Source organism: Leucoraja erinacea, chromosome 12 (assembly GCF_028641065.1).
Source record: "Leucoraja erinacea ecotype New England chromosome 12, Leri_hhj_1, whole genome shotgun sequence".
Classification (NCBI taxonomy): domain Eukaryota; kingdom Metazoa; phylum Chordata; class Chondrichthyes; order Rajiformes; family Rajidae; genus Leucoraja; species Leucoraja erinaceus.
The window spans coordinates 13,858,686-13,885,489 of record NC_073388.1 but is presented as its reverse complement, the minus strand read 5'-3'; the positions used below and the strand labels follow the sequence as shown (position 1 = coordinate 13,885,489).

Sequence of the window (26,804 nt, the reverse complement as noted above, 5' to 3'; positions counted from 1 at the left end):
ATCTTGTGGAGGTATCCAAGATGGGAGGTTTTCATATCTGGATGTATGAGTGGTGAGTCTCCACCATATAACCATATAACCATATAACAATTACAGCACGGAAACAGGCCATCTCGGCCCTACAAGTCCATGCCGAACAAATTTTTTTTTCCCCTTAGTCCCACCTGCTTGCACTTGTACCATAACCCTCCATTCCCTTCTCATCCATATGCCTATCCAATTTATTTTTAAATGATACTAATGAACCTGCCTCCACCATTTCCATTGGGAGCTCATTCCACACCGCCACCACTCTCTGCGTAAAGAAGTTCCCCCTCATATTACCCCTAAACTTCTGTCCCTTAATTCTGAAGTCATGTCCTCTTGTTTGAATCTTCCCTATTCTCAAAGGGAAAAGCTTGTCCACATCAACTCTGTCTATCCCTCTCATCATTTTAAAGACCTCTATCAGGTCCCCCCTTAACCTTCTGCGCTCCAGAGAATAAAGACCTAACTTATTCAACCTATCTCTGTAACTTAGTTGTTGAAACCCAGGCAACATTCTAGTAAATCTCCTCTGTACTCTCTCTATTTTGTTGACATCCTTCCTATAATTGGGCGACCAAAATTGTACACCATACTCCAGATTTGGTCTCACCAATGCCTTGTACAATTTTAACATTACATCCCAGCTTCTATACTCAATGCTCTGATTTATAAAGGCTAGCATACCAAAAGCTTTCTTTACCACCCTATCTATATGAGATTCCACCTTCAAGGAACTATGCACGGTTATACCCAGATCCCTCTGTTCAACTGTATTCTTCAATTCCCTACCATTTACCATGTACGTCCTATTTTGATTTGTCCTGCAAGGTGTAGCACCTCACATTTATCAGCATTAAACTCCATCTGCCATCTTTCAGCCCATTTTTCCAAATGGCCTAAATCACTCTGTAGACTTTGGAAATCCTCTTCATTATCCACAACACCCCCTATCTTGGTATCATCTGCATACTTACTAATCCAATTTACCACACCTTCATCCAGATCATTGATGTACATGACAAACAACAAAGGACCCAACACAGATCCCTGAGGCACCCCACTAGTCACCTGCCTCCAACCCGATAAACAGCCATCCACCATTACCCTCTGGCTTCTCCCATTCAGCCACTGTTGAATCCATCTTGCTATTCCTGCATTTATACCCAACAGTTGAACCTTCTTAACCAACCTTCCATGAGGAACCTTGTCAAAGGCCTTACTAAAGTCCATATAGACAACATCCACTGCTTTACCCTCGTCAATTTCCCTAGTAACCTCTTCAAAAAATTCAAGATGAGAATTAAAAATAAAAAACTGCCTTTAATCCATTAACAACATAACATTCTTCCATACTGTGTTACTCTGACTTCCGCTGAGTTACGCCAGCATTTTGTGTCTCATCATCGGCGATCAATCGAAACGAGTATGACTCCTCTCATGGAGGACGCCTGTGTGTGACTTGGTTTAACGTGGGGAGACTGGTGCGCAGACAGCCACCACACAGTCCTTGACAGATCTGGGTCAGGATCCAGTGGCATGGAGTCCAAGACGACCGGAGACCACTTTTCTGCTGCAGCCTTCATCCGCCTTCCCAGCCGTTGTGATGCTCCACTAAGGTCAGCCATCGTCCTCCGCCTGTTCCACCGTTGAGGTTTTGGTTGGATTGCTCTTTGTCAGAGACCTCCCCCTCGATCGTACCGTCATGGGTAACTCTACCAGGAGCACAGCTCCAGACGGCATCGCTCACAGGATCTCAGGACCACACAAGCTTCTCCACCACGACAAGGTGACAATCCGCGGAGAAGCTTTGTGTCTACCTTCGATTTAAACCAGCATCTGCAGTTCTTTCCTACACATTCTTCCATCCTGATTTGTTGGATTAAACCAGTGTCAATAATAGAACCTATAGAACAATGTCTGGCATGCTATGATTTGCTGCAATAACAGGGTTAAATCGGCATAAAGTTTCCTATCATGCTGTGTTGTCATGCAATCTGAAACACTGCTTTCCTTGTTGAAAAGACTGGTGGCAAAGCAGCTTCAATGTAATCGGATCTAACTGACTGTAATATACAGCTAAGGATTAAGGAAGCTTTGAAATATTTCTCAATGAGTCAAGTGTTCTCATGTGTGTTGGAAAGAAGCCTCCTGCTGATCACAAAGAGGTGGGTTTAATGACTCAATACTTCCTTTTACTGGAAATATAAGCTGTCATATCAAATCTAACAATTCATTGGGAACATCAAGACAACTGCAGTCGTGGAACACACTATTATCGGTGCTAGAGGAGTGAAGGTAATAATGCGGACTTGAATACGGTGGGAGAACTCTACTTAATTGGCAAGAAAGAGCTGGTCAGGTTGTGCTCACCAACAAGCTTATTGTGAATTTAAGTCGTAGAAGGAGTCATAAGAGATTTGCTGGCATGATCATATTGACAGTGAAGGGTTTTTGTTGAGAGCCTGAAGACTGAGGTGACTAGGGTCATATTTTTAGATGTGACTGAGGACTAACTGACCTAACCAGAAGAGGCGTTTCAACATCTGCATTTGAAGACAGGGTGATGCCAATGGAGTATATCGGAGAGCAGGTTTTCATCTGGTTAAACATTAGTTGTAACATCAAAATTGAAATAAGTGGTGCGAAAAACTGAAAACTCATTGAGCAAGTAAGTACACAATCTAACGAATACTGGAGTGTGTAGGAAGGAACAACAGATTTAAACTGAAGATAGATGCAAAAATCTGGAGTAACTCAGCCGAAAAGGAATGGGTGATGTTTCGGGTCAAGGGTGTCTGTTTACATGGATCACTTTTTTGTTGCCTAGAGTATTGGTAACAGTTGCTGTTGTATAAGTATCAGTAAGATGGATTATTCTCAATGATTGTCTTGGTCAATAGAGCAGTCCAAGGGTGTAGCTAGCATTGGTAATCTTTTACTCATTTGGAGGGAAGCTAGTTTTGGTGTTTAATTCTGGGAAGACTTTGTATACAAAATATTGCCGGCTTCTAGAAATGCAGCCACAAAACAGAATTATCAGCAGTTGTTGCTTGCATGAGTTCCGACTCAAAATTATTTAGGAAGAGGAAGACTTACTTCTATAGTTACTTGGATTTGTTGTGACCTAGAAAAGTTATGCTCCTACATTAATGATATTCAAATTAAGATGGAAAGTCGAACCTTTGCCTAATAGTTAAGATGTAAATGTGGAGCCTCCACCAGTTTTATTGGAAATGTGCCTGGGATGACCGACTCCTTGTCCTGGAGTTGAGGAAGTCCAGGACAAGGGGTCACAGCTTAAGGATAAGGGGGAAATCCTTTGACACCGAGATGAGAAAAAAAATTTTCACACAGAGAGTGGTGAATCTCTGGAACTCTCTGCCACAGAAGGTAGTTGAGGCCAGGTCATTGGCTATATTTAAGAGGGAGTTAGATGTGGCCCTTGTGGCTAAAGGGATCAGGGGGTATGGAGAGAAGGCAGGTACGGGATACTGAGTTGGATGATCAGCCATGATCATATTGAATGGCAGTGCAGGCTCAAAGGGCCGAATGGCCTACTCCTGCACCTATTTTCTATGTATCTATGACTGCTCACGCAGAAGTGACTTGAGCTGACTAATCGTACAGTTGTAAGCCTGTCCAGATTCCCAGTTTAACTATCGCAGACGGGGAAAAAAATCATTTCTGGAATTGTATTTTGAAAATAAATTAACCATGCACATTAGCGTTTCTGCTTGCATCGGCGTATCTGGTTACTGATTGCCCTACCCGCTACTCTTCCTTCGGTGTTAATGATTAAACAGAAATTCTTCCAATTCTAATAGTTGCCTGGTAACATGAGGTTGATGCTTCATTTTCGTATTTAAAATACTACATATCCTGTGCTAATAATAAACTGATTAACAACTTCATTGAAACCACACAGAATTTATATGAATTTTTCGGCATGGGCAAGGATTAAGCAATAAATGTTAAATAAAATAATGTACAGGAGAAATCTAACTAAATGAACCAAATTGTGATGTTGCATGTTTCTCTTCACATCACTTCCAACTTCAGACTTCCAGACCAAATTTTGGGAGCTCATTAATTCTAGTTACTCACTCGTTCAATACTGAGCTTTGGTGGTGATCATCCTGAATGTATAAAAATGACTGATTGATAATCTATGATGTCTAGGGAGGAACTGCAGATGCCGATTTAAACCAAAGACAGACACAAAGGGCTGTAGTAATCCAATAGGTCAGGCAGCTTCTCTGGGGAAAAAAGGAATAGTTGATGTTTCGGGTCGAGATTCTTCTTCAGACTGAGAGTCAAGGGAAAGGAAATGAGAGACAACGAGAGTACTTCTACATATATATCTCTCGTTCCCCTTTCCCGTGACTGTCAGATTGAAGAAGGGTCTGATTCGAAACGTCGCCTATTCCTTTTCTCCAATAATCTCTGAAGATTGATATCAGCTCCGTCCGAGGCACATTGTTTTGAAACCAGTTGTTATGCCTGTCTTTATCCCTCTGTCTTCTTGGTTCAGAATCCTTGTCCTTGCCGCAGAGCTATGGGAATCCACATGCAAAATTAACCCATTGTCAATCACCAACTTTTGGAAAAGGTCACCTGATATTCTTCTAATCCCGTTCAGTCCACGAAAAGATCCTCTCTGAACAGCTGTGAGAAATGTTATGTGTTGTGGATGTTCTGACAGCTTTAATCATTTTGTAACAGAAGTCTTTTTTTTTAATACAGCACAAGCATCAATATGGCAAGCAAGATCTTATTAAATTTTGGGAAAAAACTGACTCGCAGAAGAATTGTGAACCGTGACATAACTGAAACCCGTTTTGTCAGGTGCCTGTCGACAATGGATCTAATTTCTCTAGGGGTTGGCAGTACTCTTGGGGCAGGTGTGTATATTTTAGCAGGTGACGTAGCCAGGGAAAAGGCAGGTCCTTCTATTGTCGTGTGTTTCTTGATCTCTGCTTTTGCCTCTATACTTGCCGGCCTCTGCTATGCTGAGTTTGGAGCTCGGGTCCCCAAGACCGGATCTGCATATGTCTACAGCTACGTCTCCGTGGGAGAAATATGCGCTTTTATAACTGGATGGAATTTAATCCTATCATATGTACTAGGTAAGTCTGAGTTTTATAACTGGCACTTATTTAATTTAATAACTGGCACTGAGTAATAACTCTGGCACTGGCTCAGGCCACTTAAATCAGCTGCCCTGGACATTTTATGACTGTTTTTACTTGTATTTTAATGTTGCTGTTTTTACCTGCACTTTTTTGAATTATTCGTACTGTTTTATCAGGAATTGGATTGTTTTTTTTAATTGTTTTTATTTTATGCGTGAAATGTTTAAGTTTTTATGTGCGATGCCCTGGGAAACGTCTTCTCATTTTACACTAAAACTTGCTTTGCAAGATGAAAATAAAGGATGATAATGATAATGATAATGAGTTTATTGTTGACTTTCTCTTTATTTTGCGCTCCTACCTCTTATCGCGTGACGCATAGACATTCTGTGGGAATTCTCTTTGTCATCCACTATAATTTGAATTTTAGTGGCATAAATAGCCACCCCGTTTGGTCCCTTAAATATTAATGGTGTTGGAAGAAACTGCAGATGCTGGTCCACACCAAAGATAGACAAAAAATGCTGGAGTAACTGAGCAGGACAGGCAGCACCTCTGGAGAGAAGGAAGGAGTGATGTTTTGGGTCGAGACCCTTCTTCAGACTGGTCAGGCAAACTCTCACGAGAACCCTCAAGTTTATTTTGTGGGGAATGCAACTACAACAATACAGTAATTGTCAATTACTGGACTTAATCATTAAGTTACAACTTAAGTTAACAATAATTTAACACGTTATTAACTTAAGTTAAATTAAGAATACAGTTCAGTAATTAAGTATTATTGTATAGCTGCAATTCTGATCTTTCCAAAAAGACTCAAACTTGAGATCTGTCTGTCAATTTGGATGGATCTTAAAATAAGTTACTCCTTTAAGAGCATAAAGCACTCTCAGGAATCTTGCCAGCATCTATCAGTTAATAAACCCGAGAAATTCAGATTAAGTTGTATCATGCTGTGGACTTAGCGCTGTGCAAGTTTGCTCCAGTATTTGTCTTTGAAGTGAGAGTAGTTGCACAAAACATTGTGCATAACAATTGTAAACATTGTAGAAGACCTGACATGGGTTTTATAATTGAACTATAATTGATATAAGATCTGTAATCAAATCTTTGACTGGGTGAACAATACATTGGATGGATTGTCAAAGGATCTGAACATTACAAGGGGTAATAGTGAGCGTGTACCAAAACATTGCATTGGCTATCATTTTGATCTATGCTAAACTAATATCGGGACTTAAGGAAAATTGTAATGTTTCTACCATAGATAAGCAGATCCAGTCCAATCTTTTTTAATTTACCAGAGTTCTGTGTGGCTAAGGACAGATCTTCGAGGTTAGAAGAGGAAAAGTGCATATAATCACAGAGTCATGCAGCTTGGAGACAGGCCCTTCAGCCCAATTCGTCCATGCCGACTATGTTGGCATTCTGGATTGGCTCCATTTGCTGGCATTATCCCCATATCTCTCTAAAGCTTTCCTATCCATAATATCTGTGGGTTGAAGATCATAATTGGATCTGCTCTTCCAGCTTGCAAGTAGCAGCTTGGCCCAGATAAAAGATCCCTAAAAAAATCTCTCCCCTCTCACTTTAAACTTATGCCCTCTAATTGTAGTCCTCTGCTCTGAGAAAAAGACACAGAGCTTTCACTTACTTCATCCATGCCCCTCATGATTTTGGACGCTTCAATGAGGTTTAGATTGAACTATTGTAGACAGAGGAAGTGGGTATATAACCAACTGATCGTTGTGGTAGTGGAAAGAGAAAGAATTGGAATAAGCCGCAAGAAGCTGAATGGTGAACTGAATTCTGGAGGCAGAATTTTTTACTTTGGGGCTTGGCAGTGGCTGACCTTCCTGGTCAATGTTGCTGCAGCATGTCACATTAAAGCGTTAATTTCAAGAGTTTTGTTACACTTCCAATGTTGTATAATGTATGGAGATAATTTTTGTGTTGTTTATGCAAAGGAATATTGCTGCTGTAGGTTGGAAGAATTCTCCATTTCCGCTACCCGCCTAAATACCAGGTTTAATGAGATATTTATTGGCAGAAAATGCATAAGAAAGTGTTCTCTACGCAGTGCCAACCATAAGCTGGCTGAGCTGACAATCTTGCCCCTTCCTTCTCAGGCACAGCAAGTGTTGCCCGTGCATGGAGTGCCACATTTGACAGTCTCGTTGATGACAAAGTTTCAATTTTCTTTGAAAAGCACCTGACGATGAATTTACCAGGTGTGCTTTCAAGATATCCGGATATATTTGCTGTCATCTTAATCTTGCTTCTCACAGGTAAGATGCCAATCAAAATAAATAGTAGTTGTGGTGGTTAATGAATACAGAGTTTTGTGCTTAATGTTGTTACAGAGGCCTGAGATTTACTTTAATTTAACTTCAGCTGCAAATGCAAGTTCAATCGAAGTATTAAAGTGGGACATGGGTTTACTTCAGATTTTTAGATTTGTTTCCTCATGCATTAGCGCCATACTCTATGTGTCTTGAGTTGTATAAACTGCAGTCACTCTTCCTGGAAGCAGGTAAAAGTGACTGAGAGGAAGGTACTTTGTATTGTATTCAAATTTATTGTCATTGTCTCAATTTGAGACAACGAAATGAATTTTCCTTACAGGCAGTATCATTAAAAAAAATCACAAAGAAATAATAAAAATAAATAATAAATAAATAATAAAACATATTAAAAATAAAATTGAAATTGAATTAAAATTTTTTAAAAAAGCACAAACACAGAAAGTCCACGACACAACATAACATATATGGCACCAAGGTGAGGAAGGCACCATAGTCCAGCCAGCCTCCCCTCCGTGTTCATCCGTGGACGGGGCCTTCCGAGCACCCGCAGTCGCCGCCCCGGGTGGCCCGATGTTCAGGCCCTCACGCCGGGCTGGTGGAACGCCGACGCCGAACCCCGACGGTGAGCATCCTCCTCCTGATCAGCCGTCTCCCGCAGCCGGAGTCCGCAGCTCCTGAGTCCACAGGCCGAGCCGGGCAGAGTCGCAGGACCCCGCGTTGTTAGTCAGCGCCGCCCGCGTTGGGAGCTCTGCAAACCGCAGCTCCATGATGTCGGTGCAGCAGGTCCAGCACTCCGGGCTCCAGACGGCGACCCCCGGTAAGGCATCGCCAGCCCCGCGATGTTCCAGCGCTGTCCCGCCGCTGCTGGAGCTCCGGTCGATCCCGGCAGGAAAGGCTGCGCCCATCCAGGTAGGTAGGCCGCTGTGGGGGGGGCGAGGACGCGACTCGAATAATAGTCGCGTCCTCACCAGGAAGCGGCTGAAGGACGGTATCCCCCACACCGTGCCCTCTTCCCCCACATAAAAACACCAAAAAAACACACTTTTACATAACTAAATAAACAAAAAAACAAAAAGATACCGGGCTGTAGGTGGAGGCTGCTGGCACCAGCGCCACCGGAAGTACAAAAGTGACATTTATTTTACTTCTGTTGAAATAACAAAAAATGTTGCTGTGTTTGTTCACTTCCTGCCTTGCCCACCCAAACCTAAATGCAGAAAACAACTGCTGATATTTACCAACTCCTGCTCCTCTCCCCACTCATAAATCTGGGTTTAGGTATGAAGTGAATTTCTTTATCCCACTGAAAATAATAATAATAATAATAATAATAACTTTATTTGTTAAGCACCTTAAAAACAACCAAAGCTGACCAAAGTGCTGTACAGAAAAAAGAAAACAAGCAAGACATCATAAAACAGGCAGAACAACAGAACATACAGCTAACACGAGGCGCATAAATTACATACAAAAATCCAAACAATAAATTAAAAAACATAAAACACGAGTACGAACAACGCAGCAAAACCAAGCAAATAAAGTTAATAAACAATTCAACACCTCACTGGTCTACAAAGGCCATGGAGAATAGATATGTCTTCAGGAGTGACTTAATAACAGCTAGAGAAGGGGCCTGTTTAACGTGCAGAGGCAATTCATTCCACAATCTCGGAGCCAACACGGCAAAGGCACGGTCCCCTCTGAGCTTCCGCTTAGTCTTTGGCTCAATCAGGAGCAGCTGATCATCTGACCTGAGAGAGCGGGAGGGCGAATAAGGGTGAAGAAGCTCAGATAGGTAGGACGGGACAAGACCACTTAGGGATTTAAAAGTAAATAAAAGAATTTTAAAACAAATCCTATACTGAATAGGCAGCCAGTGGAGAGAGGCCAAAAGGTGTGAAACATGATAAAATAACAAAAACAAGTCAATAATGTTAAAGTAATTATGTTGTTACAATGAAATGCATCTAATTTGTGCTTGCATTTTTTTAAATAAAGGTCTTTTGGCATTTGGAGTGAGCGAGTCGGCACTAGTGAATAAAATCTTTACTGCCGTAAACCTAATGGTCCTGTGCTTTGTTATTATATCTGGGTGTCTCAAAGGAGACATCAAGAATTGGAAATTAACAGAGACTGACTACAATGAAACCATGGCCAACAGGTGTGTGTATATGGAATCCTTCTCTTATCAACTTTGCTTTATTTCTAACCTTTATATTTTCTTGAAAGTGATGATTAGTTTTCGGAAAGAAACACAAGGGCACTGAGATCCCCTCAAACATTTTCAATTGATAATTTAATTCTGTTCTTCATACGTTTATTTTAAATATACTAAAGCCTAGTATAAACCTAACATCAGTTGCATACTGAGGGACATAATCATTCTCGTGATCCATTCGTTAAGGGGCTGTCTCACTTGGGCGACCTAATCCGCGAGTTAAGAGAGAAGGGGGGGGGGGAGGGGGGGAGAAGGAGTGGAGACAATTTTAAGAGGTATAATAAAGTTTAACGGGCATTTTACCTACCTTTTCCTTGTTCCTGATAACTCCAATGAGCCAAACAAAATGCCCGGTCAGCGAAGGAGATTGCCTACGGCTGCCCTTGACTGCCTGTAACTAAATAGCGACCTCACTCCACTGCACTACGAGTTAAAAATTTACAAGCGAAAAAATTTCCACGACCTAGCTGGAAGCGGCGAGTATTCGGGAACTTCCCTCGAGCATGAAGGAGAGTTCCAGTGACCTCATAGGACCTCCTAGGACCAGGTGTCGACCATGCTGCGAGTTGGAAGGTCAAAGACACTCTTCTAAACTCGCAGATTAGGTCGCCCAAGTGGGATAGCCCCTTCTACCTGGATTGCATCAGAATTGCATCTCCAATATGCAAGTTGCTACATTTCCCAATGCCACATGTGCATTAGGAGTTTGCAGAAGGTAAATTTAAAATGTAAAAAACCATGACAGGATGATAAAGGTGTATAAAATAATGAAAGAAATGGATCGGGTGGATGCCCAGAGTGGGGGAATCAAGAACCAGAGGGCACAGGTTTAAGGTGAGGGGGGGGAAAGTTTTAATAGGAATCTGATGGGTAACGTTTTCACACAAAGGGTAGTGGGTGTATGGAACGAGCTGCCAGAGAAGGTATCTGATGCAGGGACAATCGCAACATTTAAGAAGCAATTAGGCAGGTACATGGATAGGACAGGTTTAAAGGGATATGGGCCAAACGCCGGCAAGTGGGATTAGTATAGATGCGACATGCGGTCGGTGTGGGCAAGGTGAGGCAAAGGGTCTGTTTCCACACTATGACTCTAGGAGAAATAGTGAGGAAAGGCATTACAGAAATGTTTGCTCCATCGCGAAGAGTGGAAGGTTGACATGTTAGACTTAGACATGTTAGACATGTTATTTCTGATTCTTTTTGACTGCAGTAATCAAATAGATCCTGGGAAACGTAGCTGCCATTAATTAAAAATCATGTTCATATTATGTATGCTGCGCCCCTTGATAGTATCATTCACCAGTTCCTCACATAAGAGATCATTGGTCATCCATTCTTTCAAAGTATTTCATTTCAAAATAACATCAGCAAACTTGCAGATTCAAAGTAACATTAGCAAATTTGCAGATGACACAAAGCTGGGTGGCAGTGTGAACTGTGAGGTGGATGCTATGAGAATGCAGGGTGACTTGGAAAGGTTGAGGGAGTGGGCAGATGCATGGCAGATGAAGTTTAATGTGGATAAATGTGAGGTTATCCACTTTGGTATAAAAACAGGAAGGCAGATTGCTATCTAAATGGCGTCAAGTTGGGAAAAGGAGATGTACAACGGGATCTGGGGGTACTTGTTCATCAGTCTATGAAAATAAGCATGCAGGAACAGCAGGCAGTGAAAAAAGCGAATGGCATGTTGTCCTTTATAACAAGAGTCGAGTATAGGAGTAAAGAGGTCCTTCTGCAGTTGTTCAGGGCCCTAGTGAGACCACACCTGGAGTATTGTGTGCAGTTTTGGTCCCCTAATTTGAGGAATTACATTCTTGCTATTGAGGGAGTGCTGCGTAGGTTTACAAGTTTAATTCCCGCGAAGGCGGGACAGTCATCTGCAGAGAGAATGGAGCAGCTGGGCTTGTACACTCTGGAGTTTAGAAGGATGAGAGGGAATCGTATTGGTACATATAAGATTGTTAAGGGTTTGGACACATGCTAGAGGCAGGAAACATTTTCCCGATGTTGGGAGAGTCCAGAACCAGGGGCCACATTTTAAGAATAAGGGGTAAGCCATTTAGAACGGAGAGGAGGAAACACTTTTTCTCACAGAGAGTTGTGAGTCTGTGACATTCTCTGCCTCAGAGGGCGGTGGCGGCCGGTTCTCTGGATACTTTCAAGAGAGAGCTAGATAGGGCTCTTAAAGATAGCGGAGTCAGGGATATAGGGAGAAGGCAGGAACGGGGTACTATTGGGGATGATCAGCCATGATCACATTGAATGGCAGTGCTGGCTCGAAGGGCCGAATGGCCTACTCCTGCACCTATTGTATATTGTCTTTGTCCGACCACCTTTACAGCCTGATGGTACTGAGTTTGAATCTTTTTATTTCTTCCTACTCAATCCAAACTAGCCTTGATCCTCTGGGTTCAGATAAACTTTATGTGAAGGATGAAATAATGCTTTGCGATTATCTATTCACCTACAAACTCGCACATCTTTGGGACCTGGGAGGAAACCCACACGGTCCCAGGGAGAACATGCAAACTCCACATAGACAGCACCCAGGGTTAGGTTTGAACCTGGGTTTCTGGCACTGTGAGATAACTGTTCTACCAGTTGCACCGCTGTGCCTCCCTTTGTTTAATCATCTGATATGTCTTAAAGTTTGTATACACCATTAATAACAATATATTGCTTTGTGTTTTTTTCTTAGTACTAGCCATGAGATAGGAAGGTTTGGCAAAGGAGGATTCGCTCCATTTGGAATGTATGGAGTGCTCACAGGTGCTGCTACTTGTTTCTATGCCTTTGTGGGTTTTGACTGCATTGCAGCTACAGGTATGGACCAAGATTTTGTAAACTCAATTTTAATTTCCTAGAGGCAATGTTGAAATGTTTTTTATGCCTGGTCCTCAGAGCATTGGGTGCGCCTGATATAGCTAATGTAATGTCTGTGTGCTCACACTACCACCCCAAGCACGTCATGTGCCATCTTGGTTTAGTTTAGAGATACAGCACGGAAACAGGGCCTTCGGTCCACCAAGTCCGCACTGACCAGCGATTCCCGCACATTAACCCTATCCTACACACACGAGGGGCAAGCCAGTTAGCCCTACAGACTGGTGTGGGAGGAAATCTGGGCTCCCGGAGAAAGCCCATGCAGGTCACGGGGAGAATGTACAAACTCTGTACAGACAAGCACCTGTAGTGAGGATCAAACCCGGGTCTCTGGCGCCGTAAGGCAGAAATTCTACCGCTGTGCAACTCTGATAAGTTAGAACCTTTGTAAATAATGTCTGCCCATGTGTGAAGATTGTTGTGTCAGTCAACTGCCAGTGTGGTGTTCGCAACACAGTTGTGTTTTCTTGTTGATTTCCTTTGGCTGTGCCGCTTTCCTCTCATTTGTGTGGCAACTATGTTCATATATTTCATGCTGAACAGTGGCAGATCTGCCTGATCTGCAGTAGAAGTGGAGATGCTGCTGCTTTCTGATTGGATCAATCAGTGTGTTGAAGGAGTTCTGGCAGATTCCCTAACGCTCTAAGGGCTTTCCATTTCCACTGCCGTGTCTGCTTTATACTTGTCTCCCTCTAAGTGCCCGTTTCTGAGCAAATGGCATCGAGGGATTGATTGTTGTCATCTTTGTCGGCCTCTGGAGTCTGTTAGGTTGAACTACTCCACATAAAATAGCACAAAAATAGGCGCGTGTGTGGAGAGTTCATAAGTGATAGGAGCAGATTTAGGCCATTCTGCCCATCCAGTCTACCCTGCCATTCAATTTTTCTCTCTTAACCCCATTCTCCTGCCTCCTCCCCATAACCCCTGACACCCGTATTAATTAAGAGAGCAAAGTTGCAATTGTATATTGAGCTGGAGATAGAAGTGAAACAGGAAAAATAATAGGTCTGTGTGAGGACTGTGGTTCACCCCAAGGCAAGGCCATAACCGCAGCAAATGCCTTTCTCGAAGGGTCAGCACCATTTCCTCCATGGGGCTAGAGTGTGTAGTCATACCTCTCCCCCTCGCCTTAATCCCTGTTGCGTTCTATGGTGTGCTATCTGCTGCAAGACGGAGTGGAGTGTATGTGTGTGCACTACTGGATTTGGCTGCAAGTCAGTCAGGACTGCGAACTGAAACCTCGGTTTCATGTCATGTTTTCAGCTTTCCCTTTTATTATTTTGTTGATTTATAGTGGGATTAGTTTATTGCATCATACGATCGACACAAAATGCTGGAGAAACTCTGAGGTAACTCTGCAGAGAAGGAATGGGTGACGTTTTGGGTCGAGACCCTTGCATCTCATGTTTGTTTACTGCTGTTTACAGGAGAAGAGGCAAAGAATCCCCAGAAGTCGATTCCTATTAGCATTATTGTTTCCCTGATGATCTGCCTTGTGGCATACTTTGGAGTGTCGGCTGCTCTCACACTCATGATGCCTTACTACATCTTGGACAATCAAAGCCCATTGCCTGAGGCCTTCCAGTATATTGGCTGGGAACCTGCTCGGTACCTTGTGGCTCTTGGCTCTCTCTGCGCCCTCTCTACCAGGTAGGCAGAACTTTTGTTCAGATGAAATACTCAGAAAATATTTTAAAAGATTCACTGATAGGCTTCACATGGTGTAGCAAACATTTGTGTTTTCCGGAGGCTGTGGGATATTTTCGAACCTTTTTGTACCATCTGTAAGACACGAGGTACAAATGGAAGATGTAGACACAAGGGATTGCAGATGTTGCTTTACAAAAAGAGACAGTGCTGGAGTAATTCAGCGGGCCAGACAGCATCTCTGGAGAACACGAAAAGGCGACGTTTCGGATCGGGACCCTTCTTCAAACTGATTGTAGTAGGGGAGGAGAATACTGGAGACAGAAGGCTGTGTGAAAGAGGGAGAGGACTGAAATGTAAGGCCAGAGGAAGGGATACAAGTGGAGGGGGGGCAGGATCATGGGAGAAATTGGATGCACATCCAGGAGGGATATAGGAAATGGTTGGTTACATAACATTGGAGAATTCAATGATCATACTGTTGGGTTGTGAGCTACCTAAGCAGAACATGAGGTGCTGTTCCTCCAGTTTGTCTGTGGCCATCCTCTGGCAATGGAATAAAAAAGGAATCTAATCAAAGGAGAGATAGCAAGACATAATTTCCTGTGTAACAAGAGCACACAAATCAAGGAGAAGTGACGGAGGCTCGGTGCTGAGTTATTCCTGATCTCTTTACCATTGTCCTTGTCTCTAGTCTGCTGGGCGCCATGTTCCCGATGCCACGTATCATCTACTCAATGGCTATGGACGGATTGCTCTTTCGATGCCTGGGTAAAACGCACAAAACGCACAAGACCCCAGTGCATGCAACCATTGCTTCTGGTACAATTGCTGGTAAGTAGAGTTCAGGGCAGCATTGGAGGTAATGGTTTTACAGTGAAACATGACAATGCTGGCAGTTCGTCAATTTGAATTAATTCCCTGTTCAGTGACTAAAAAAACGGCGGCTGGACCCCCCCCCCCCCCCCCACGACAATGTCTACGACAAGCTACATCCTCGTCGACGGCAAGCTGCCGCCAACCGGCGACCCATTAGGATGTGCACCTATGACAACCTATGACCACACAGGCGACAAAGTCAACCTACATCCGCCCATGACAAGCTACTACCCTGTCGGCGACAACTGAAGACAACTCAGTCGTCAGTACCTGTCACTGGTTGAAGTGGGACAAGCCCGTTAGAGATTTCAAAGCTCCTGTTGGTCTTCTTGATGTGATGTTTTTCTGAAAAATCATTACCTTCTCTGTGAATCTTTACCTATGCCTAGATAAAAATACCTTGCATAATACTTAAGTATGATAAGATGTTTAATAATAAGAAATTATTCTGTCCCATTTAAAAAAAGATAAGTTAGGATGCACTTTTGGCATACACGAGAAAAAAGTTTTATTTTTTGTTTGTTTGTTTTATGTGCAGGAGGGAATGACCAAATATATAAATTAATCACAGTGCATTCAGGAATGGGCAGGAGGATGACAGTGCTTAGTTAGCATGTGAGGGTAGTCACATTTGTTTTTGTTGTGTTACAGCTTTCATGGCAATGTTCTTTGACATGGACGTTCTGATTGACCTCATGTCTATTGGTACACTACTTGCCTATTCATTGGTGGCAATTTGTGTTTTAATCCTCAGGTGAGTAGTAAGTCCTCCTCCTTGTCCAGCCAAAAGCTAGGAACTTATTATGTTTCAGCGGCAGTATCAAGGCAGCACACTGTGCCTCACAGTGCCAGAGACCTGGGTTCAAGCCATGATCACATTGACTGGCTCGAAGGGCCGAACGGCCCACTCCAGCACCTATTGTCTATTGACTACGGGTGCTGTCTGTACAGAGTTGGTTCTTTTTCCCTGTGACTGCGTGGGTTTTCTCCAGCTGCTCCATTTTCATGTCACATTCCAAAGACATGCAGGTTTGTAGGTAAATTGTCTTCTGTAAATTGTTCCTCGTGCCAGGATGGAACTAGTGTACGGGTTGATCGCTAGTCAGCGCGGACTCGGTGGGCCCAAGAACCTATTTACACTCTGTATCTCTAAACAAAAGTAAAATATGTAGCTAATATGCAGAGGGTCCTTGACAAAAAAATGGCATTTTATAATTATTGATTTATGGAATTGTCGGCATAATTTGCATAAGATGCGAGTGACAGTTAACTCTTTATTTGCAATAATTCATCAGACAGGCATAAGATTTCTCTGCGGACACGCGCATTTTGAAATTTGTTTAAAAAAAATTCTGAATCTCTTTAAATGGCTTTCCGCGAGATGGTGGGGGCAGGACTAATGATCGAGGGCGCCGATTGGATTAGAAGGACATCGGTCAGCAGGCAGTGGGAGGCGGGACATGATGATTCAGCACGATGATTGGAGGAGGGAGGCATCCAGGAGCGGGACAAGGCGAGGCCTGGTAGTGCGAGGCTCCGGCACCGGGGCGCAGTTAGCGCCAAAGATCCTATAGTGAGCAAGATAGATCACTCGACGAAAAAGACGTAGTACGGTCATGGGCAGATTCATGGGTAATTTTCGGCCCCATATCCGTAACCGGCTTCCGTCTCCGCATCAAAGATTCCACAGCGGAGCAAAGATACTAGTGCGGAGACGGAAGACGGTTACAGAAACATCCTCGTAAAAATAAAAGTTCTTTGGGAAAAATCTTCTCATTTTCAGAATTACAATTTATTAACACAAACTGTTCCCCCGCAACACTGATTACACTGTGAGTCGGGTCGGTCGGGTTACTGAAATGGATGAAAAACAGACCCACATTCCGCTCCGTTGCGTACTATACGTCAGCCCGTTGCATTTAGAAGGAGTGGTCCATCTTGCTTGCTATAGGATGTTTGGTTAGCGCAGGTAGCAGCGGCCCCAGGGGCTGGGAAAGGCCAGGGTCTGGTTGATGTCAATAAGCGCTTTAAAGCAAGTAGAGGGAGTGTGTGTGAGCCCTGGTGAGTAGAGGGGGGGGGGTGAGTCTCTGTGTGTGGGTAAAGGTGAGGGGACGTCCCTTTGAGTGCGAGTAGTGAGGGGGTCCCTGTGAGTGTGAGATAAGGTAAGGAGGGGGTCCGTGTGAGCTAAAGTAAAGGGGGGGGGGGGGGGGTCCCTGTGAGTGTGAGCAGTGAGGGGCTCCGCGAGAAATTGGGTAAACAGGCAAGAAAACTGTCATTTCAAGGTACAATTATCAAAAAAAAATGTGTGCTCCAGTTGCCCCTTGGACCCCCACCTCTCTTCCTCTTTTTTCATTTTTTTTCCTGTCTCGTGCCTGATCAGATGAGGCAAAGTCAAGCAAAAGACTGCTTTACAGACTTCAAACAAGCAGCCATTTTACCGGGTGCTCTGGTTTCCTTCCACGCTCCAAAGATGTACAGGTTTGTAGGCTAATTGGCTTTGGGGAAAAATTGCAAATTGTCCCTGGTGTGCAGGATAGGTGATTACTGTTCAGTGCGACTCGGTTGGCCTGTTTCCACGCTGTATCTCTAAAGCCTAAAGTGTGCAAGTTGGGAAACACAAAGAGTTAATCTTATTTATTCTGTTTCCAGGTATCAGCCTGATGAATTTATTCTATCTGATTCGTATGAAATGACTTCACTTAAAGAAAACAAAAGCAACTTGGAAACTCAAATCAACAGTGAAGATTATCAGGCTGAGGATAAAACTTCACTGAACTTAAAGTTACTGTTCTACCCCCAAAAAAACACCCCAACTAACAATTCTGGATTAATTATTTACATCAGTGCTGGAATTCTTTGTAAGTATCCAGGGACTGAAATGTTGTGACATTTTTGTGGAACATTCTGTGCAAATGATCATTTAATTGGTAGTGATTTTACGAATGTGCTGAAAGAGAATGTACACGCAAAATGCCAATGCACGTACAGTGGGGTTTAGGATTTTAAAAAATTAATAATAATTATGGTGATGTTATTTCACAGGCGGGTTGGAGTGCTGCCAGGGTGCATGATGTTTTAACAGAATTATTTTAAATTATTTTGACTGTGGAAGAAAGAATAAACTTATGTGATTGGGGTAGAATATTGGTTGAGAGTTGGCGCTTTTCTACATCTAACATGTGCCACAAATGAATAGATTATCTTTTTCAGTGATTAAAGAATGCAGTGTATGGCATCCTTTAAGTTTCTTATCTTATTTCATTCCAGCAATTCTCTTTGCTTGCATTTCCATTGTAATTTCCAACTTTTACCGGGATATCTTGAAAGGAAATGCCTTATGGACAACAATTTTTTTTACACTTTCTGTGTTGATTGCGGTTATTATGATCGTGATATATAAACAGCCAATGAATGATGCGCATCTATCTTTTAAGGTAAAACTTTCAATCTCTTTATTCAAAGAAGTAGAAATGATTCCCATCTCCCTTTCCCATAAATACTGATCTCCTGCTTCCTTGCATTTCCAGTTACTCATTTTCCACCTGTCATGGGTGGCACACTGCAACGCATGATAAACACATCTTTTTCCAAAACCCATTCCCTGCCTCAATTTGGATTGCACATGTTTTACTGCACAAGGCTTGAGAATACACATTTTAAGTGACTGTGTATCACACGTGTGAGAGGGAAGGTGAATATCGAAGTTAACGTGTTGTATATGAATGTGCAAAGTATAAGGAATAAAGTGGATGAGCTTGAGGCTCAGTTAGAAATTGGCAGGTATGATGTTGTGGGAATTACAAAAACATGGCTGCAAGAGGGCCAGGGCTGGGAACTGAATATTCAAGGGTATACGTCCTATCGAAAAGACAGACAGTTGGGCAGAGGGAGTGGGTAGCTCTGTTGGTGAGGAGTGAAATTTAGACCATGATGACATAGAATCAGGAGATGTAGTCAGTATGGATAGAACGGGAATTCTAAATATAAAAAGACCCTAATAGGAGTTATCCACAGGCTGCCAAACTGTAGCCTGGATATAGGGTACAAGTTGAATCAAGAGTTAAAATTGGCATATCAAAAACGTAATGTTACAGTTGTTATGGTAGATTTCAACATGCAGATAGACTGGGAAAATCAGGTTGGCACTGGACACCAAGAAAGGGAGTTTGTGGAGTGCCTCCGTAATGGAATCTTAGAGGAGCTTGTACTGGATGAGGGAGTTAGATGTGGCCCTTCTGGCTAAGGGGATCAGGGGGTATGGAGAGAAGGCAGGTACGGGATACTGAGTTGGATGATCAGCCATGATCATATTGAATGGCGGTGCAGGCTCGAAGGGCCGAATGGCCTACTCCTGCACCTAATTTCTATGTTTCTATGGAGCCTACCAGGGAGAAGGCAATTCTGGATTTAGTGTTGTGTAATGAACCTGATTTGGTAAGGAAACTCGAGGTAAAGGAGCCATTAGGAGGTAGTGACCATAACATGATAAGTTTTAATCTACATTTGAGAGGGGGAAGGGAAAATCGGAAGTGTCAGTATTAGAATTAAACAAAGGACTATGGAGCCATGAGGGAGGAGCTGGCAAAAGTTGACTGGAAAGATACCCAAGTAGGGATGACTGTGGAACAACAACAGCAGGTATTTCTGGGAATAATTCAGAAGATGCAGGATCAGGTCATTCCAAAGAGGAAGAAAGATTCCAAGGGGAGTAAGGGGCGACCGTGGCTGACAAGGGAAGTCAGGGACAGCATAAAAATAAAAGAGAAGTATAACATAGCAAAGATGAGTGGGAAGCCAGAGGCTTGGGAAACTTTTAAAGAGCAACAGAAGATAATTAAAAAGGCAATACGGGGAGAGTAAATGAGGTACAAAGGTAAGCTAGCCAAGAATATAAAGGAGGATAGTAAAAGCTTCTTTAGGTATGTGAAGAGGAAAACATTAGTTAAGACCAAAGTTGGAACCTTGAGGACTGAAACAGTTTATTTATTATGGGGCACAAGGAAATGGCAGACGAGTTGAACAGATACTTTGGATCCGCCTTCACTAAGGAGACACAAACAATCTTCCTGATATAGTAGTGGCCAGAGGATCTAGGGTGACGGAAGAACTGACAGAAACTGACGGAAATGGTGTTGGGTCGACTGATCGGACTGAAGGCTGATAAATCCCTCGGGCCTAACGGTCTGCATCCCAGGGTACTTACGGAGGTGGCTCTAGAAATTGTGAACGCATTTGGTGATAATTTTCCAATGTTCTATAGACTCAGGATCAGTTCCTGTGGATTGGAGGGTAGCTAATGTTATCCCACTTTTTAAGAAAGGCGGGAGAGAGAAAACAGGGAATTATAGACCAGTTAGCCTGACATTGGTGGTGGTGAAGATGCTGAATTCAATTATAAAAGATGAAATAGCAGCACATTTGGATAGCAGTAACAGGATCGGTCCAAGTCGGCATGATTTTACGAACATTTTTTGAGGATGTAACTAGGAAAATGGACATGGATGGGTGTAGTGTACCTGGACTTTCAGAAAGCATTTGATAAGGTCCCACATAGGAGATTAGTGGGCAAAATTAAAGCACATGGTATTGGGTGTGTGGGGTGCTGACATGGATAGAAAATTGGTTGGCAGACAGGAAACAACGAGTAGGGATTTACGGGTCCCTTTCAGAATGACAGGCAGTGACTAGTGGGGTACCACAAGGCTCGGTGCTGGGAACGCAGTTATTTACAATATACCTTAATGATTTAGATGAAGGGATTAAAAGTATCAATAGTAAATTTGCAGATGACACAAAGCTGGGTGGCAGTGTGAAGTATGAGGAGGATGTTATGAGGATGCAGGGTGGCTTGGACAGGTTGGGTGAGTGTGCAGATGCAGTTTAATGTGGATAAATGTGAGGATATCCAATTTGGTGGCAAAAACAGGAAGGCAGATTATTATCTGAATGGTGTCAAGTTGGGAAAAGGGGAAGTACAACGGGATCTGGGGGTCCTTGTTCATCAGTTAATGAAAGCAAGCATGCAGGTACAACAGGCAGTGAAGAAAGCAAATGACATGTTGGCCTTCATAACAAGAGGAGTTGAGTATAGGAGCAAAGAGGTCCGTCTACAGTTGTACAGGGTCCTAGTGAGACCACACCTGGAGTGTTGTGTGCAGTTTTGGTCTCCTAATTTGAGGAAGGACATTCTTGATATTGAGGGAGTAGATTCACGAGGTTAAATCCCAGGATGGCGGGTCTGTCATCTGAAATCTGAGGAAACATTCTTGCCATAGAGGGATTATAGAGAAGGTTCACCAGACTGATTCCTGGGATGTCAGGACTTTCATATGAAGAAAGACTGGATAGACTTGGTTTGTACTCGCTAGAATTTAGAAAATTGAGGGGGGATCTTATAGAAATTTACAAAATTCTTAAGGGGTTGGACAGGCTAGATGCAGGAAGATTGTTCCCGATGTTGGGAAAGCCCAGAACAAGGGGTCACAGCTTAAGGATAAGGGGGAAATCTTTTAGGACCGAGATGAGGAAAACATTTTTCACACAGAGAGTGGTGAATCTCTGGAATTCTCTGCCACAAAAGGTAGTTAAGGCTAGTTAATTGGCTATATTTAAGAGGGAGTTAGATGTGGCCCTTGTCGCTAAAGGGATCAGGGGGTATGGAGATAAGGCAGGTACAGGATACTGAGTTGGATGATCAGCCATGATCATATTGAATGGCGGTGCAGGCTCGAAGGGCCGAATGGCCTATTCCTGCACCTATTTTCTATGTTTCTGTGTGATCAAAGAGATCAAAGAGATGGACGTGTTCAACAGTCCAGGCAGTAACTATAGAGAGAAAATCAGACCTAATGAAAGATCTTTGATCTGAACTGTTTACTCCACTTCTTGTTCCACTGACACAAATATTTCCAGCTTGTGCAGTATTAAGTTTTTGCAAAATATAATGCTACTTTTATAGAAAAATATTGATAACTTCCATTTTCTTTTCCAGGTACCATTCGTCCCCTTCCTACCTATCTTCAGTGTCTTTGTAAATATTTACTTGATGGTGATGTTGGATTTGGAAACCTGGGCAATGTTTGGAGTTTGGATGTTTCTAGGTAACTATAAACAAATTTATACCTGCCTTATTATCACTATATCGTAAGTAAACTCTTCGTACTCCAGTTAAAATACAGGTAATTCTGCTATATTGCATGTTTCGCTAATGCCAATTGGATATAACGACTGATGAATTAGGAACACTATTTGTATTATGTGGGCCAAATTGGTTATAACATGCTTTGAATCAGGAATTAGATGATCATTTAAAAATGACTTTTGAAATTGATGTGCACGAAAAAAAGCTGTCTTGAAAAACAAAAACCATCCAGGGAAAGTTTCCTTGTAACCCGCCCACAGTAATCAGACACTGTTGTTTCCTAAGAACACAATTTGTCAGTTTCACATTGAGTGACTATTGAAATTAACAGTCAGTTACTTCTATTATCTGGACCCGAAATGTCACCCATTCCTTCTCTCCAGAGATGCTGCCTGCCCCGCTGAGTTACTCCAGCATTTTGTGTCTAACTTCTATTGACACATGCAATGATATTCTATTGAACAATGGGGCGGCACAGTGGCGCAGCGGTAGAGTTGCTGCCTTGCAGCATCGGAGACCTGGGTTCGATCCTGACTACAGGCCCTTGTTTGTACAGAGTTTACGTTCGCCCCGTGATTGCGCGGGTTTTCTCCGAGGTCTTCGGTTTTCTCCCACATTCCAAATGCGTACAGGTTTGATATAAATGTAAATTATCCCCAGTGTGTGTAGGATAGGGTTAATGTGTGGGGGTCGGTGTGGACTCAGTAGGCCGAAGGGCATATTTCCACGCTAATCTAATCTAACATAGATCCTTTTATAGTTTTGGCGTGCAGTAACAAAAATTCATTTTGGCTATTAAAATTACCATCGTTTTTTGATAATCCTGCAGGAAAAATAATGTTGTTATTGTGAGTCTAAAATTCTCTGGTCCCTAACCCCCCATTGATACAGTTGTTTGTTTCATGCAATTTTCAACAAACTGAGTTTTCTTAGGAATGCAACTGTCATGCTACAGCAGAAATGCCAATGTCAGAAAGGGACATTTGGAAATGCCTCATGATCTGTTTTCCCCATTGAAATTAAATAGGAATTGTAGATGTTGGAAATGTGAAATTAAAACTGAAAATACTGGAAACAGCAGGTCAGGTAACATTTGTTGAAATTGATAGGGTTAACAATTTGGATCAGAACAGTAAAGGAGAGGACACAAGTTAATCTCAGAAGGGTCTCGACCTGCAAATTCACCCATTCCTTCTACCCAGAGATGCTGCCTGTCCTGCTTAATTGCTCCAGCATTTTAGGTCTTTCTTCAGTGTAAACCAGCATCTTAATTGCTGTTTAAGAAGGAACTGCAGATGCTGGACAATCGAAGGAAGGGTTTGAAGAAGAGTCTCGACCCGAAACGTCGCCTATTTCCTTTGTTCCATAGATGCTGCCTCACCCGCTGAGTTTCTCCAGCATTTTTCCTACCTTCTTAAATTGCTGGGTAATTGGGAAAAAGGAGCTCTGTCTACATTCATACTGTTTGAAGTTGTATGTATACTTGCCTAACTGAAAAAATATTTTTATTTTCACATTTCACATTAAGATATCTGTCTGAATAGTACGATAATGATGCCTCAGCTTCCTTATTTTTTTCTGTAAAATATTTGTTAATTACAAATGTGCAAAAAGAATTTGGAGACATCTTTTGCTGAAAGCTATAAAATATATATGGTGCTATAAACTTGAATTTCCCTTTTAATTTCTCCAGGCTTTTTGATCTACTTTATTTATGGAATGCATCACAGCTCTGTGGGTCTAAGACACGAGAAGGCAGCTGCGGAATTAGTATGCCAAGAGAAAATGGACAAAATGCTAGAATCCAACACTTTAATCGGCGACGAAAAATTTAAAGAAGCTGAAACTACGTGAATGCAAAAAATATTATTAGAAGAAAGTTCATTGAAATGTAAACTTCCTTCCTGGTTACATTCAATGATATGTAGTTTTTTTTAAATGTGGGAATAGTTACAGCTGCTATCCATTCAGACTACCACTAATTAACCAGCTTTAATAGTATACATCAAGTATACAAGGGAATCGCTTTGCAAGAGTCTCATGTCAAGGGTTTAAGTACACTCCACAATTTGTATATAGATGATCTATTAAAATAGAATTTTAGTGTGGTTCTACATTAGTTCTAATAAACAGTGTATTGTACATAATAGACAACATATTTTGCACTGTGAAAATCTGGTTGCAAAGAAATGCATTGAAATGACATTTTAATGTCTTGATCTGAATGATACTGTTTCCTGAAATAGGTCATAGCAAATGAATTGGCATCCAGACCAAGTTGGGAATCTCTGGATGGTTTTGGTCCAGAAACACAACTGAAAATGATACATAAGGCAATGCTAGACACTCAAACTGTTGTTCTCCTGTGGCAGAGCTCGCGTTTTGCCAACACAGGTGGGACTTCATTACCAACCATTTTGATGCTCCCCCATTTTGAGAGGGTGTGGGGGAAATCTTTGGCCAGAATATGAATTCAGTAAATATGCACATTATCAGTGTGTCCTGTACCCGTGCAGTAGGTCTGGCCTTTTATCGCATCATTTGCTATTTACTCAGTTCCTTAAAGTGTTGCTTCTTTCAATCCCACGCTAGTCTCTGCCTCTTTACAGAGGGTTTATTAGCTCAAGGGTTTTATTGAGCTTCAACTGGCACAGATATTACATTAGTCAAACATTGAAAAATATCACAGCTTTTTCTGCTGTAAGATGTGAATGTCCTTGTGATACAAAGTTGCTTTTCAATAAATGTTAACTGCTCAGGCCTAAATATAGGTACTGTAAAGCTTTCATTACTCTGCTTTAATGTTACATTAATAAGAGTGGATGAGGATCATCAAAAATGTTTGTCGATCTGTGGTTGTATATTAAATCCTCGTCTTATATATATTGTGGGCAGGTCTGCATTTGCGCTACAGACATGACTGTTCACTTGTATATATGTCATGTAAATGTTGCAGTATTTTGTAGATATTATATTTTGCATTACAATCAAAAGTCATGATTTGGGGACATGTCTTGGGGAAGTGATATACGAGTTGAGGCTTGGGTCTCTGAAACAGAAGGCTGGAAGGTCTAGTTTAGAATGGGACATTTTTTGAATTGCCAAAAGGGAGTGTAGTTGCTGTTGTGGATTACCACCTAATTGTGATTAATTTATAACTTTCATTGAAGTAATGACAGGGATTTTTTTTTTGTGGACAGCAATGTCTGTTTTATCCCTTCCCCACCAAGGCATCAAAACAAAAATCTATTATGTATTTGTACAAATGGCCCTTTATGACAAATATTTAATTTCAAAATAGCAGAGATGGTTCTGCAGTGAGAAGCCATATTTAATTTAGTATTGATAATGTGGGGTTTTATGCTTATTGTGAAATAATTATCACTTGTCTCACTCCAACTGCCAGACAAATGTTGTCCTGACTTGCTTTCATTAAGGTATGCCTTGTTAGATATTTTGTGTTTGTAAAACCCGTCAGGGAGATGTAATGGTTAAGTGCTGTCCATTCCTGTTCAATTAGCGCTTGCTAGGTTTTTACAAATTAAATAAGATGGTGTTTTCAATGGTATATGTAAATATAAATAACGACCAAAGAAAATATTACTAAAACATGATTTTGTTTGTACGTTGTATCTTCCACAACCTTACGTTCTTCTAACAAGACTTGTTCAGTTTTGCTTTTAAATGCAGTATTTCACAAGATTGCTTGTTACCTTAAGGCAATAAATGCACATTGCTTATAATTTTTTTAAATGCTTAATCTGAAGGCTTACTGGAACATGTAATATTTATATACTGTTTGTATTTGTCTCCCTGAGTTTATAAATCTGAATAGACTGGTTATGTCAGTTCATTTTGTATATATTTTTTTGAAGTGGATTAACATGTATTAATAAAAAATGAATGGATTCTTCTAATGTCAGGATTTATTTATTAAATTGACTTTGTAAAAATCTGGTTAATATGTCTCGTTTGTTTTACTACTCAATTTATGAATGTAGCATAAGATATAGTTCCACAACACCAGGGGCCCACAAACGGAAGTGCTTGTTTATTCTGAATTTCACTTTTTGCCCATTTTATCCAGCACTTAGTTTTTCTGTTGCATATTTTTCCTTAATTTTGATTTTGGCGGGTCAGGCAACATCACTGGAGAAAAGAAATAGGTGTCGTTTCAAGTCGAGGCACTTCTTCAGACTCCAAATATTTCATGTTGCCATAGTGTACATGTAACCAGCATCTGCAGTTCCTTCCTACACTATAAAAATGATCCCTACTTCTCAAAGGTATTACAAGATCAAAAAACTCACTTTAAAAAAAATCTGACCAAGCAAACAATTTGAACCACACCACAATTATTCAATGCAAACAAAGTAGGATATTTTATTCAATTCTGCATCTAAGTGTAGTAGACCAGCATGCTTGAAAAAGAAAATCAGGAAATCACCATTTAAAATGGAGTACAGAATGAATCTGCTGCAGTGAAAACTGCATGACAAAAACCCAAATGGTAAATAAATATTAATTTAGGCAATCTAAATTAAATGTTTAATTATGCATTCTTA

General features: G+C 41.7%; 1 protein-coding gene across 2 annotated transcripts in view; it reads left to right on the top strand.

The window, feature by feature from the left end:
* The window catches only part of LOC129702084 (cationic amino acid transporter 3-like), a 46,745-nt gene extending 20,293 nt beyond the window's left edge, over positions 1–26,452 (top strand). The window contains exons 1-12 of one of the 2 annotated variants that reach the window (XM_055643630.1): positions 2,258–2,322; positions 4,771–5,153; positions 7,289–7,447; positions 9,464–9,626; positions 12,388–12,512; positions 14,000–14,222; positions 14,914–15,053; positions 15,750–15,852; positions 17,748–17,956; positions 18,366–18,532; positions 22,090–22,198; positions 23,933–26,452. In XM_055643630.1, coding sequence (XP_055499605.1) covers positions 4,784–5,153; positions 7,289–7,447; positions 9,464–9,626; positions 12,388–12,512; positions 14,000–14,222; positions 14,914–15,053; positions 15,750–15,852; positions 17,748–17,956; positions 18,366–18,532; positions 22,090–22,198; positions 23,933–24,093 — 1,929 coding nt within the window. In that variant the 5' untranslated portion in view covers positions 2,258–2,322; positions 4,771–4,783 and the 3' untranslated portion in view covers positions 24,094–26,452. Of the gene's footprint in view, positions 1–2,257; positions 2,323–4,770; positions 5,154–7,288; positions 7,448–9,463; positions 9,627–12,387; positions 12,513–13,999; positions 14,223–14,913; positions 15,054–15,749; positions 15,853–17,747; positions 17,957–18,365; positions 18,533–22,089; positions 22,199–23,932 lie in introns of those variants that run through there. The other variant, XM_055643629.1, reaches the window with a different exon arrangement.
* The last annotated feature ends 352 nt before the right edge of the window (positions 26,453–26,804 follow it).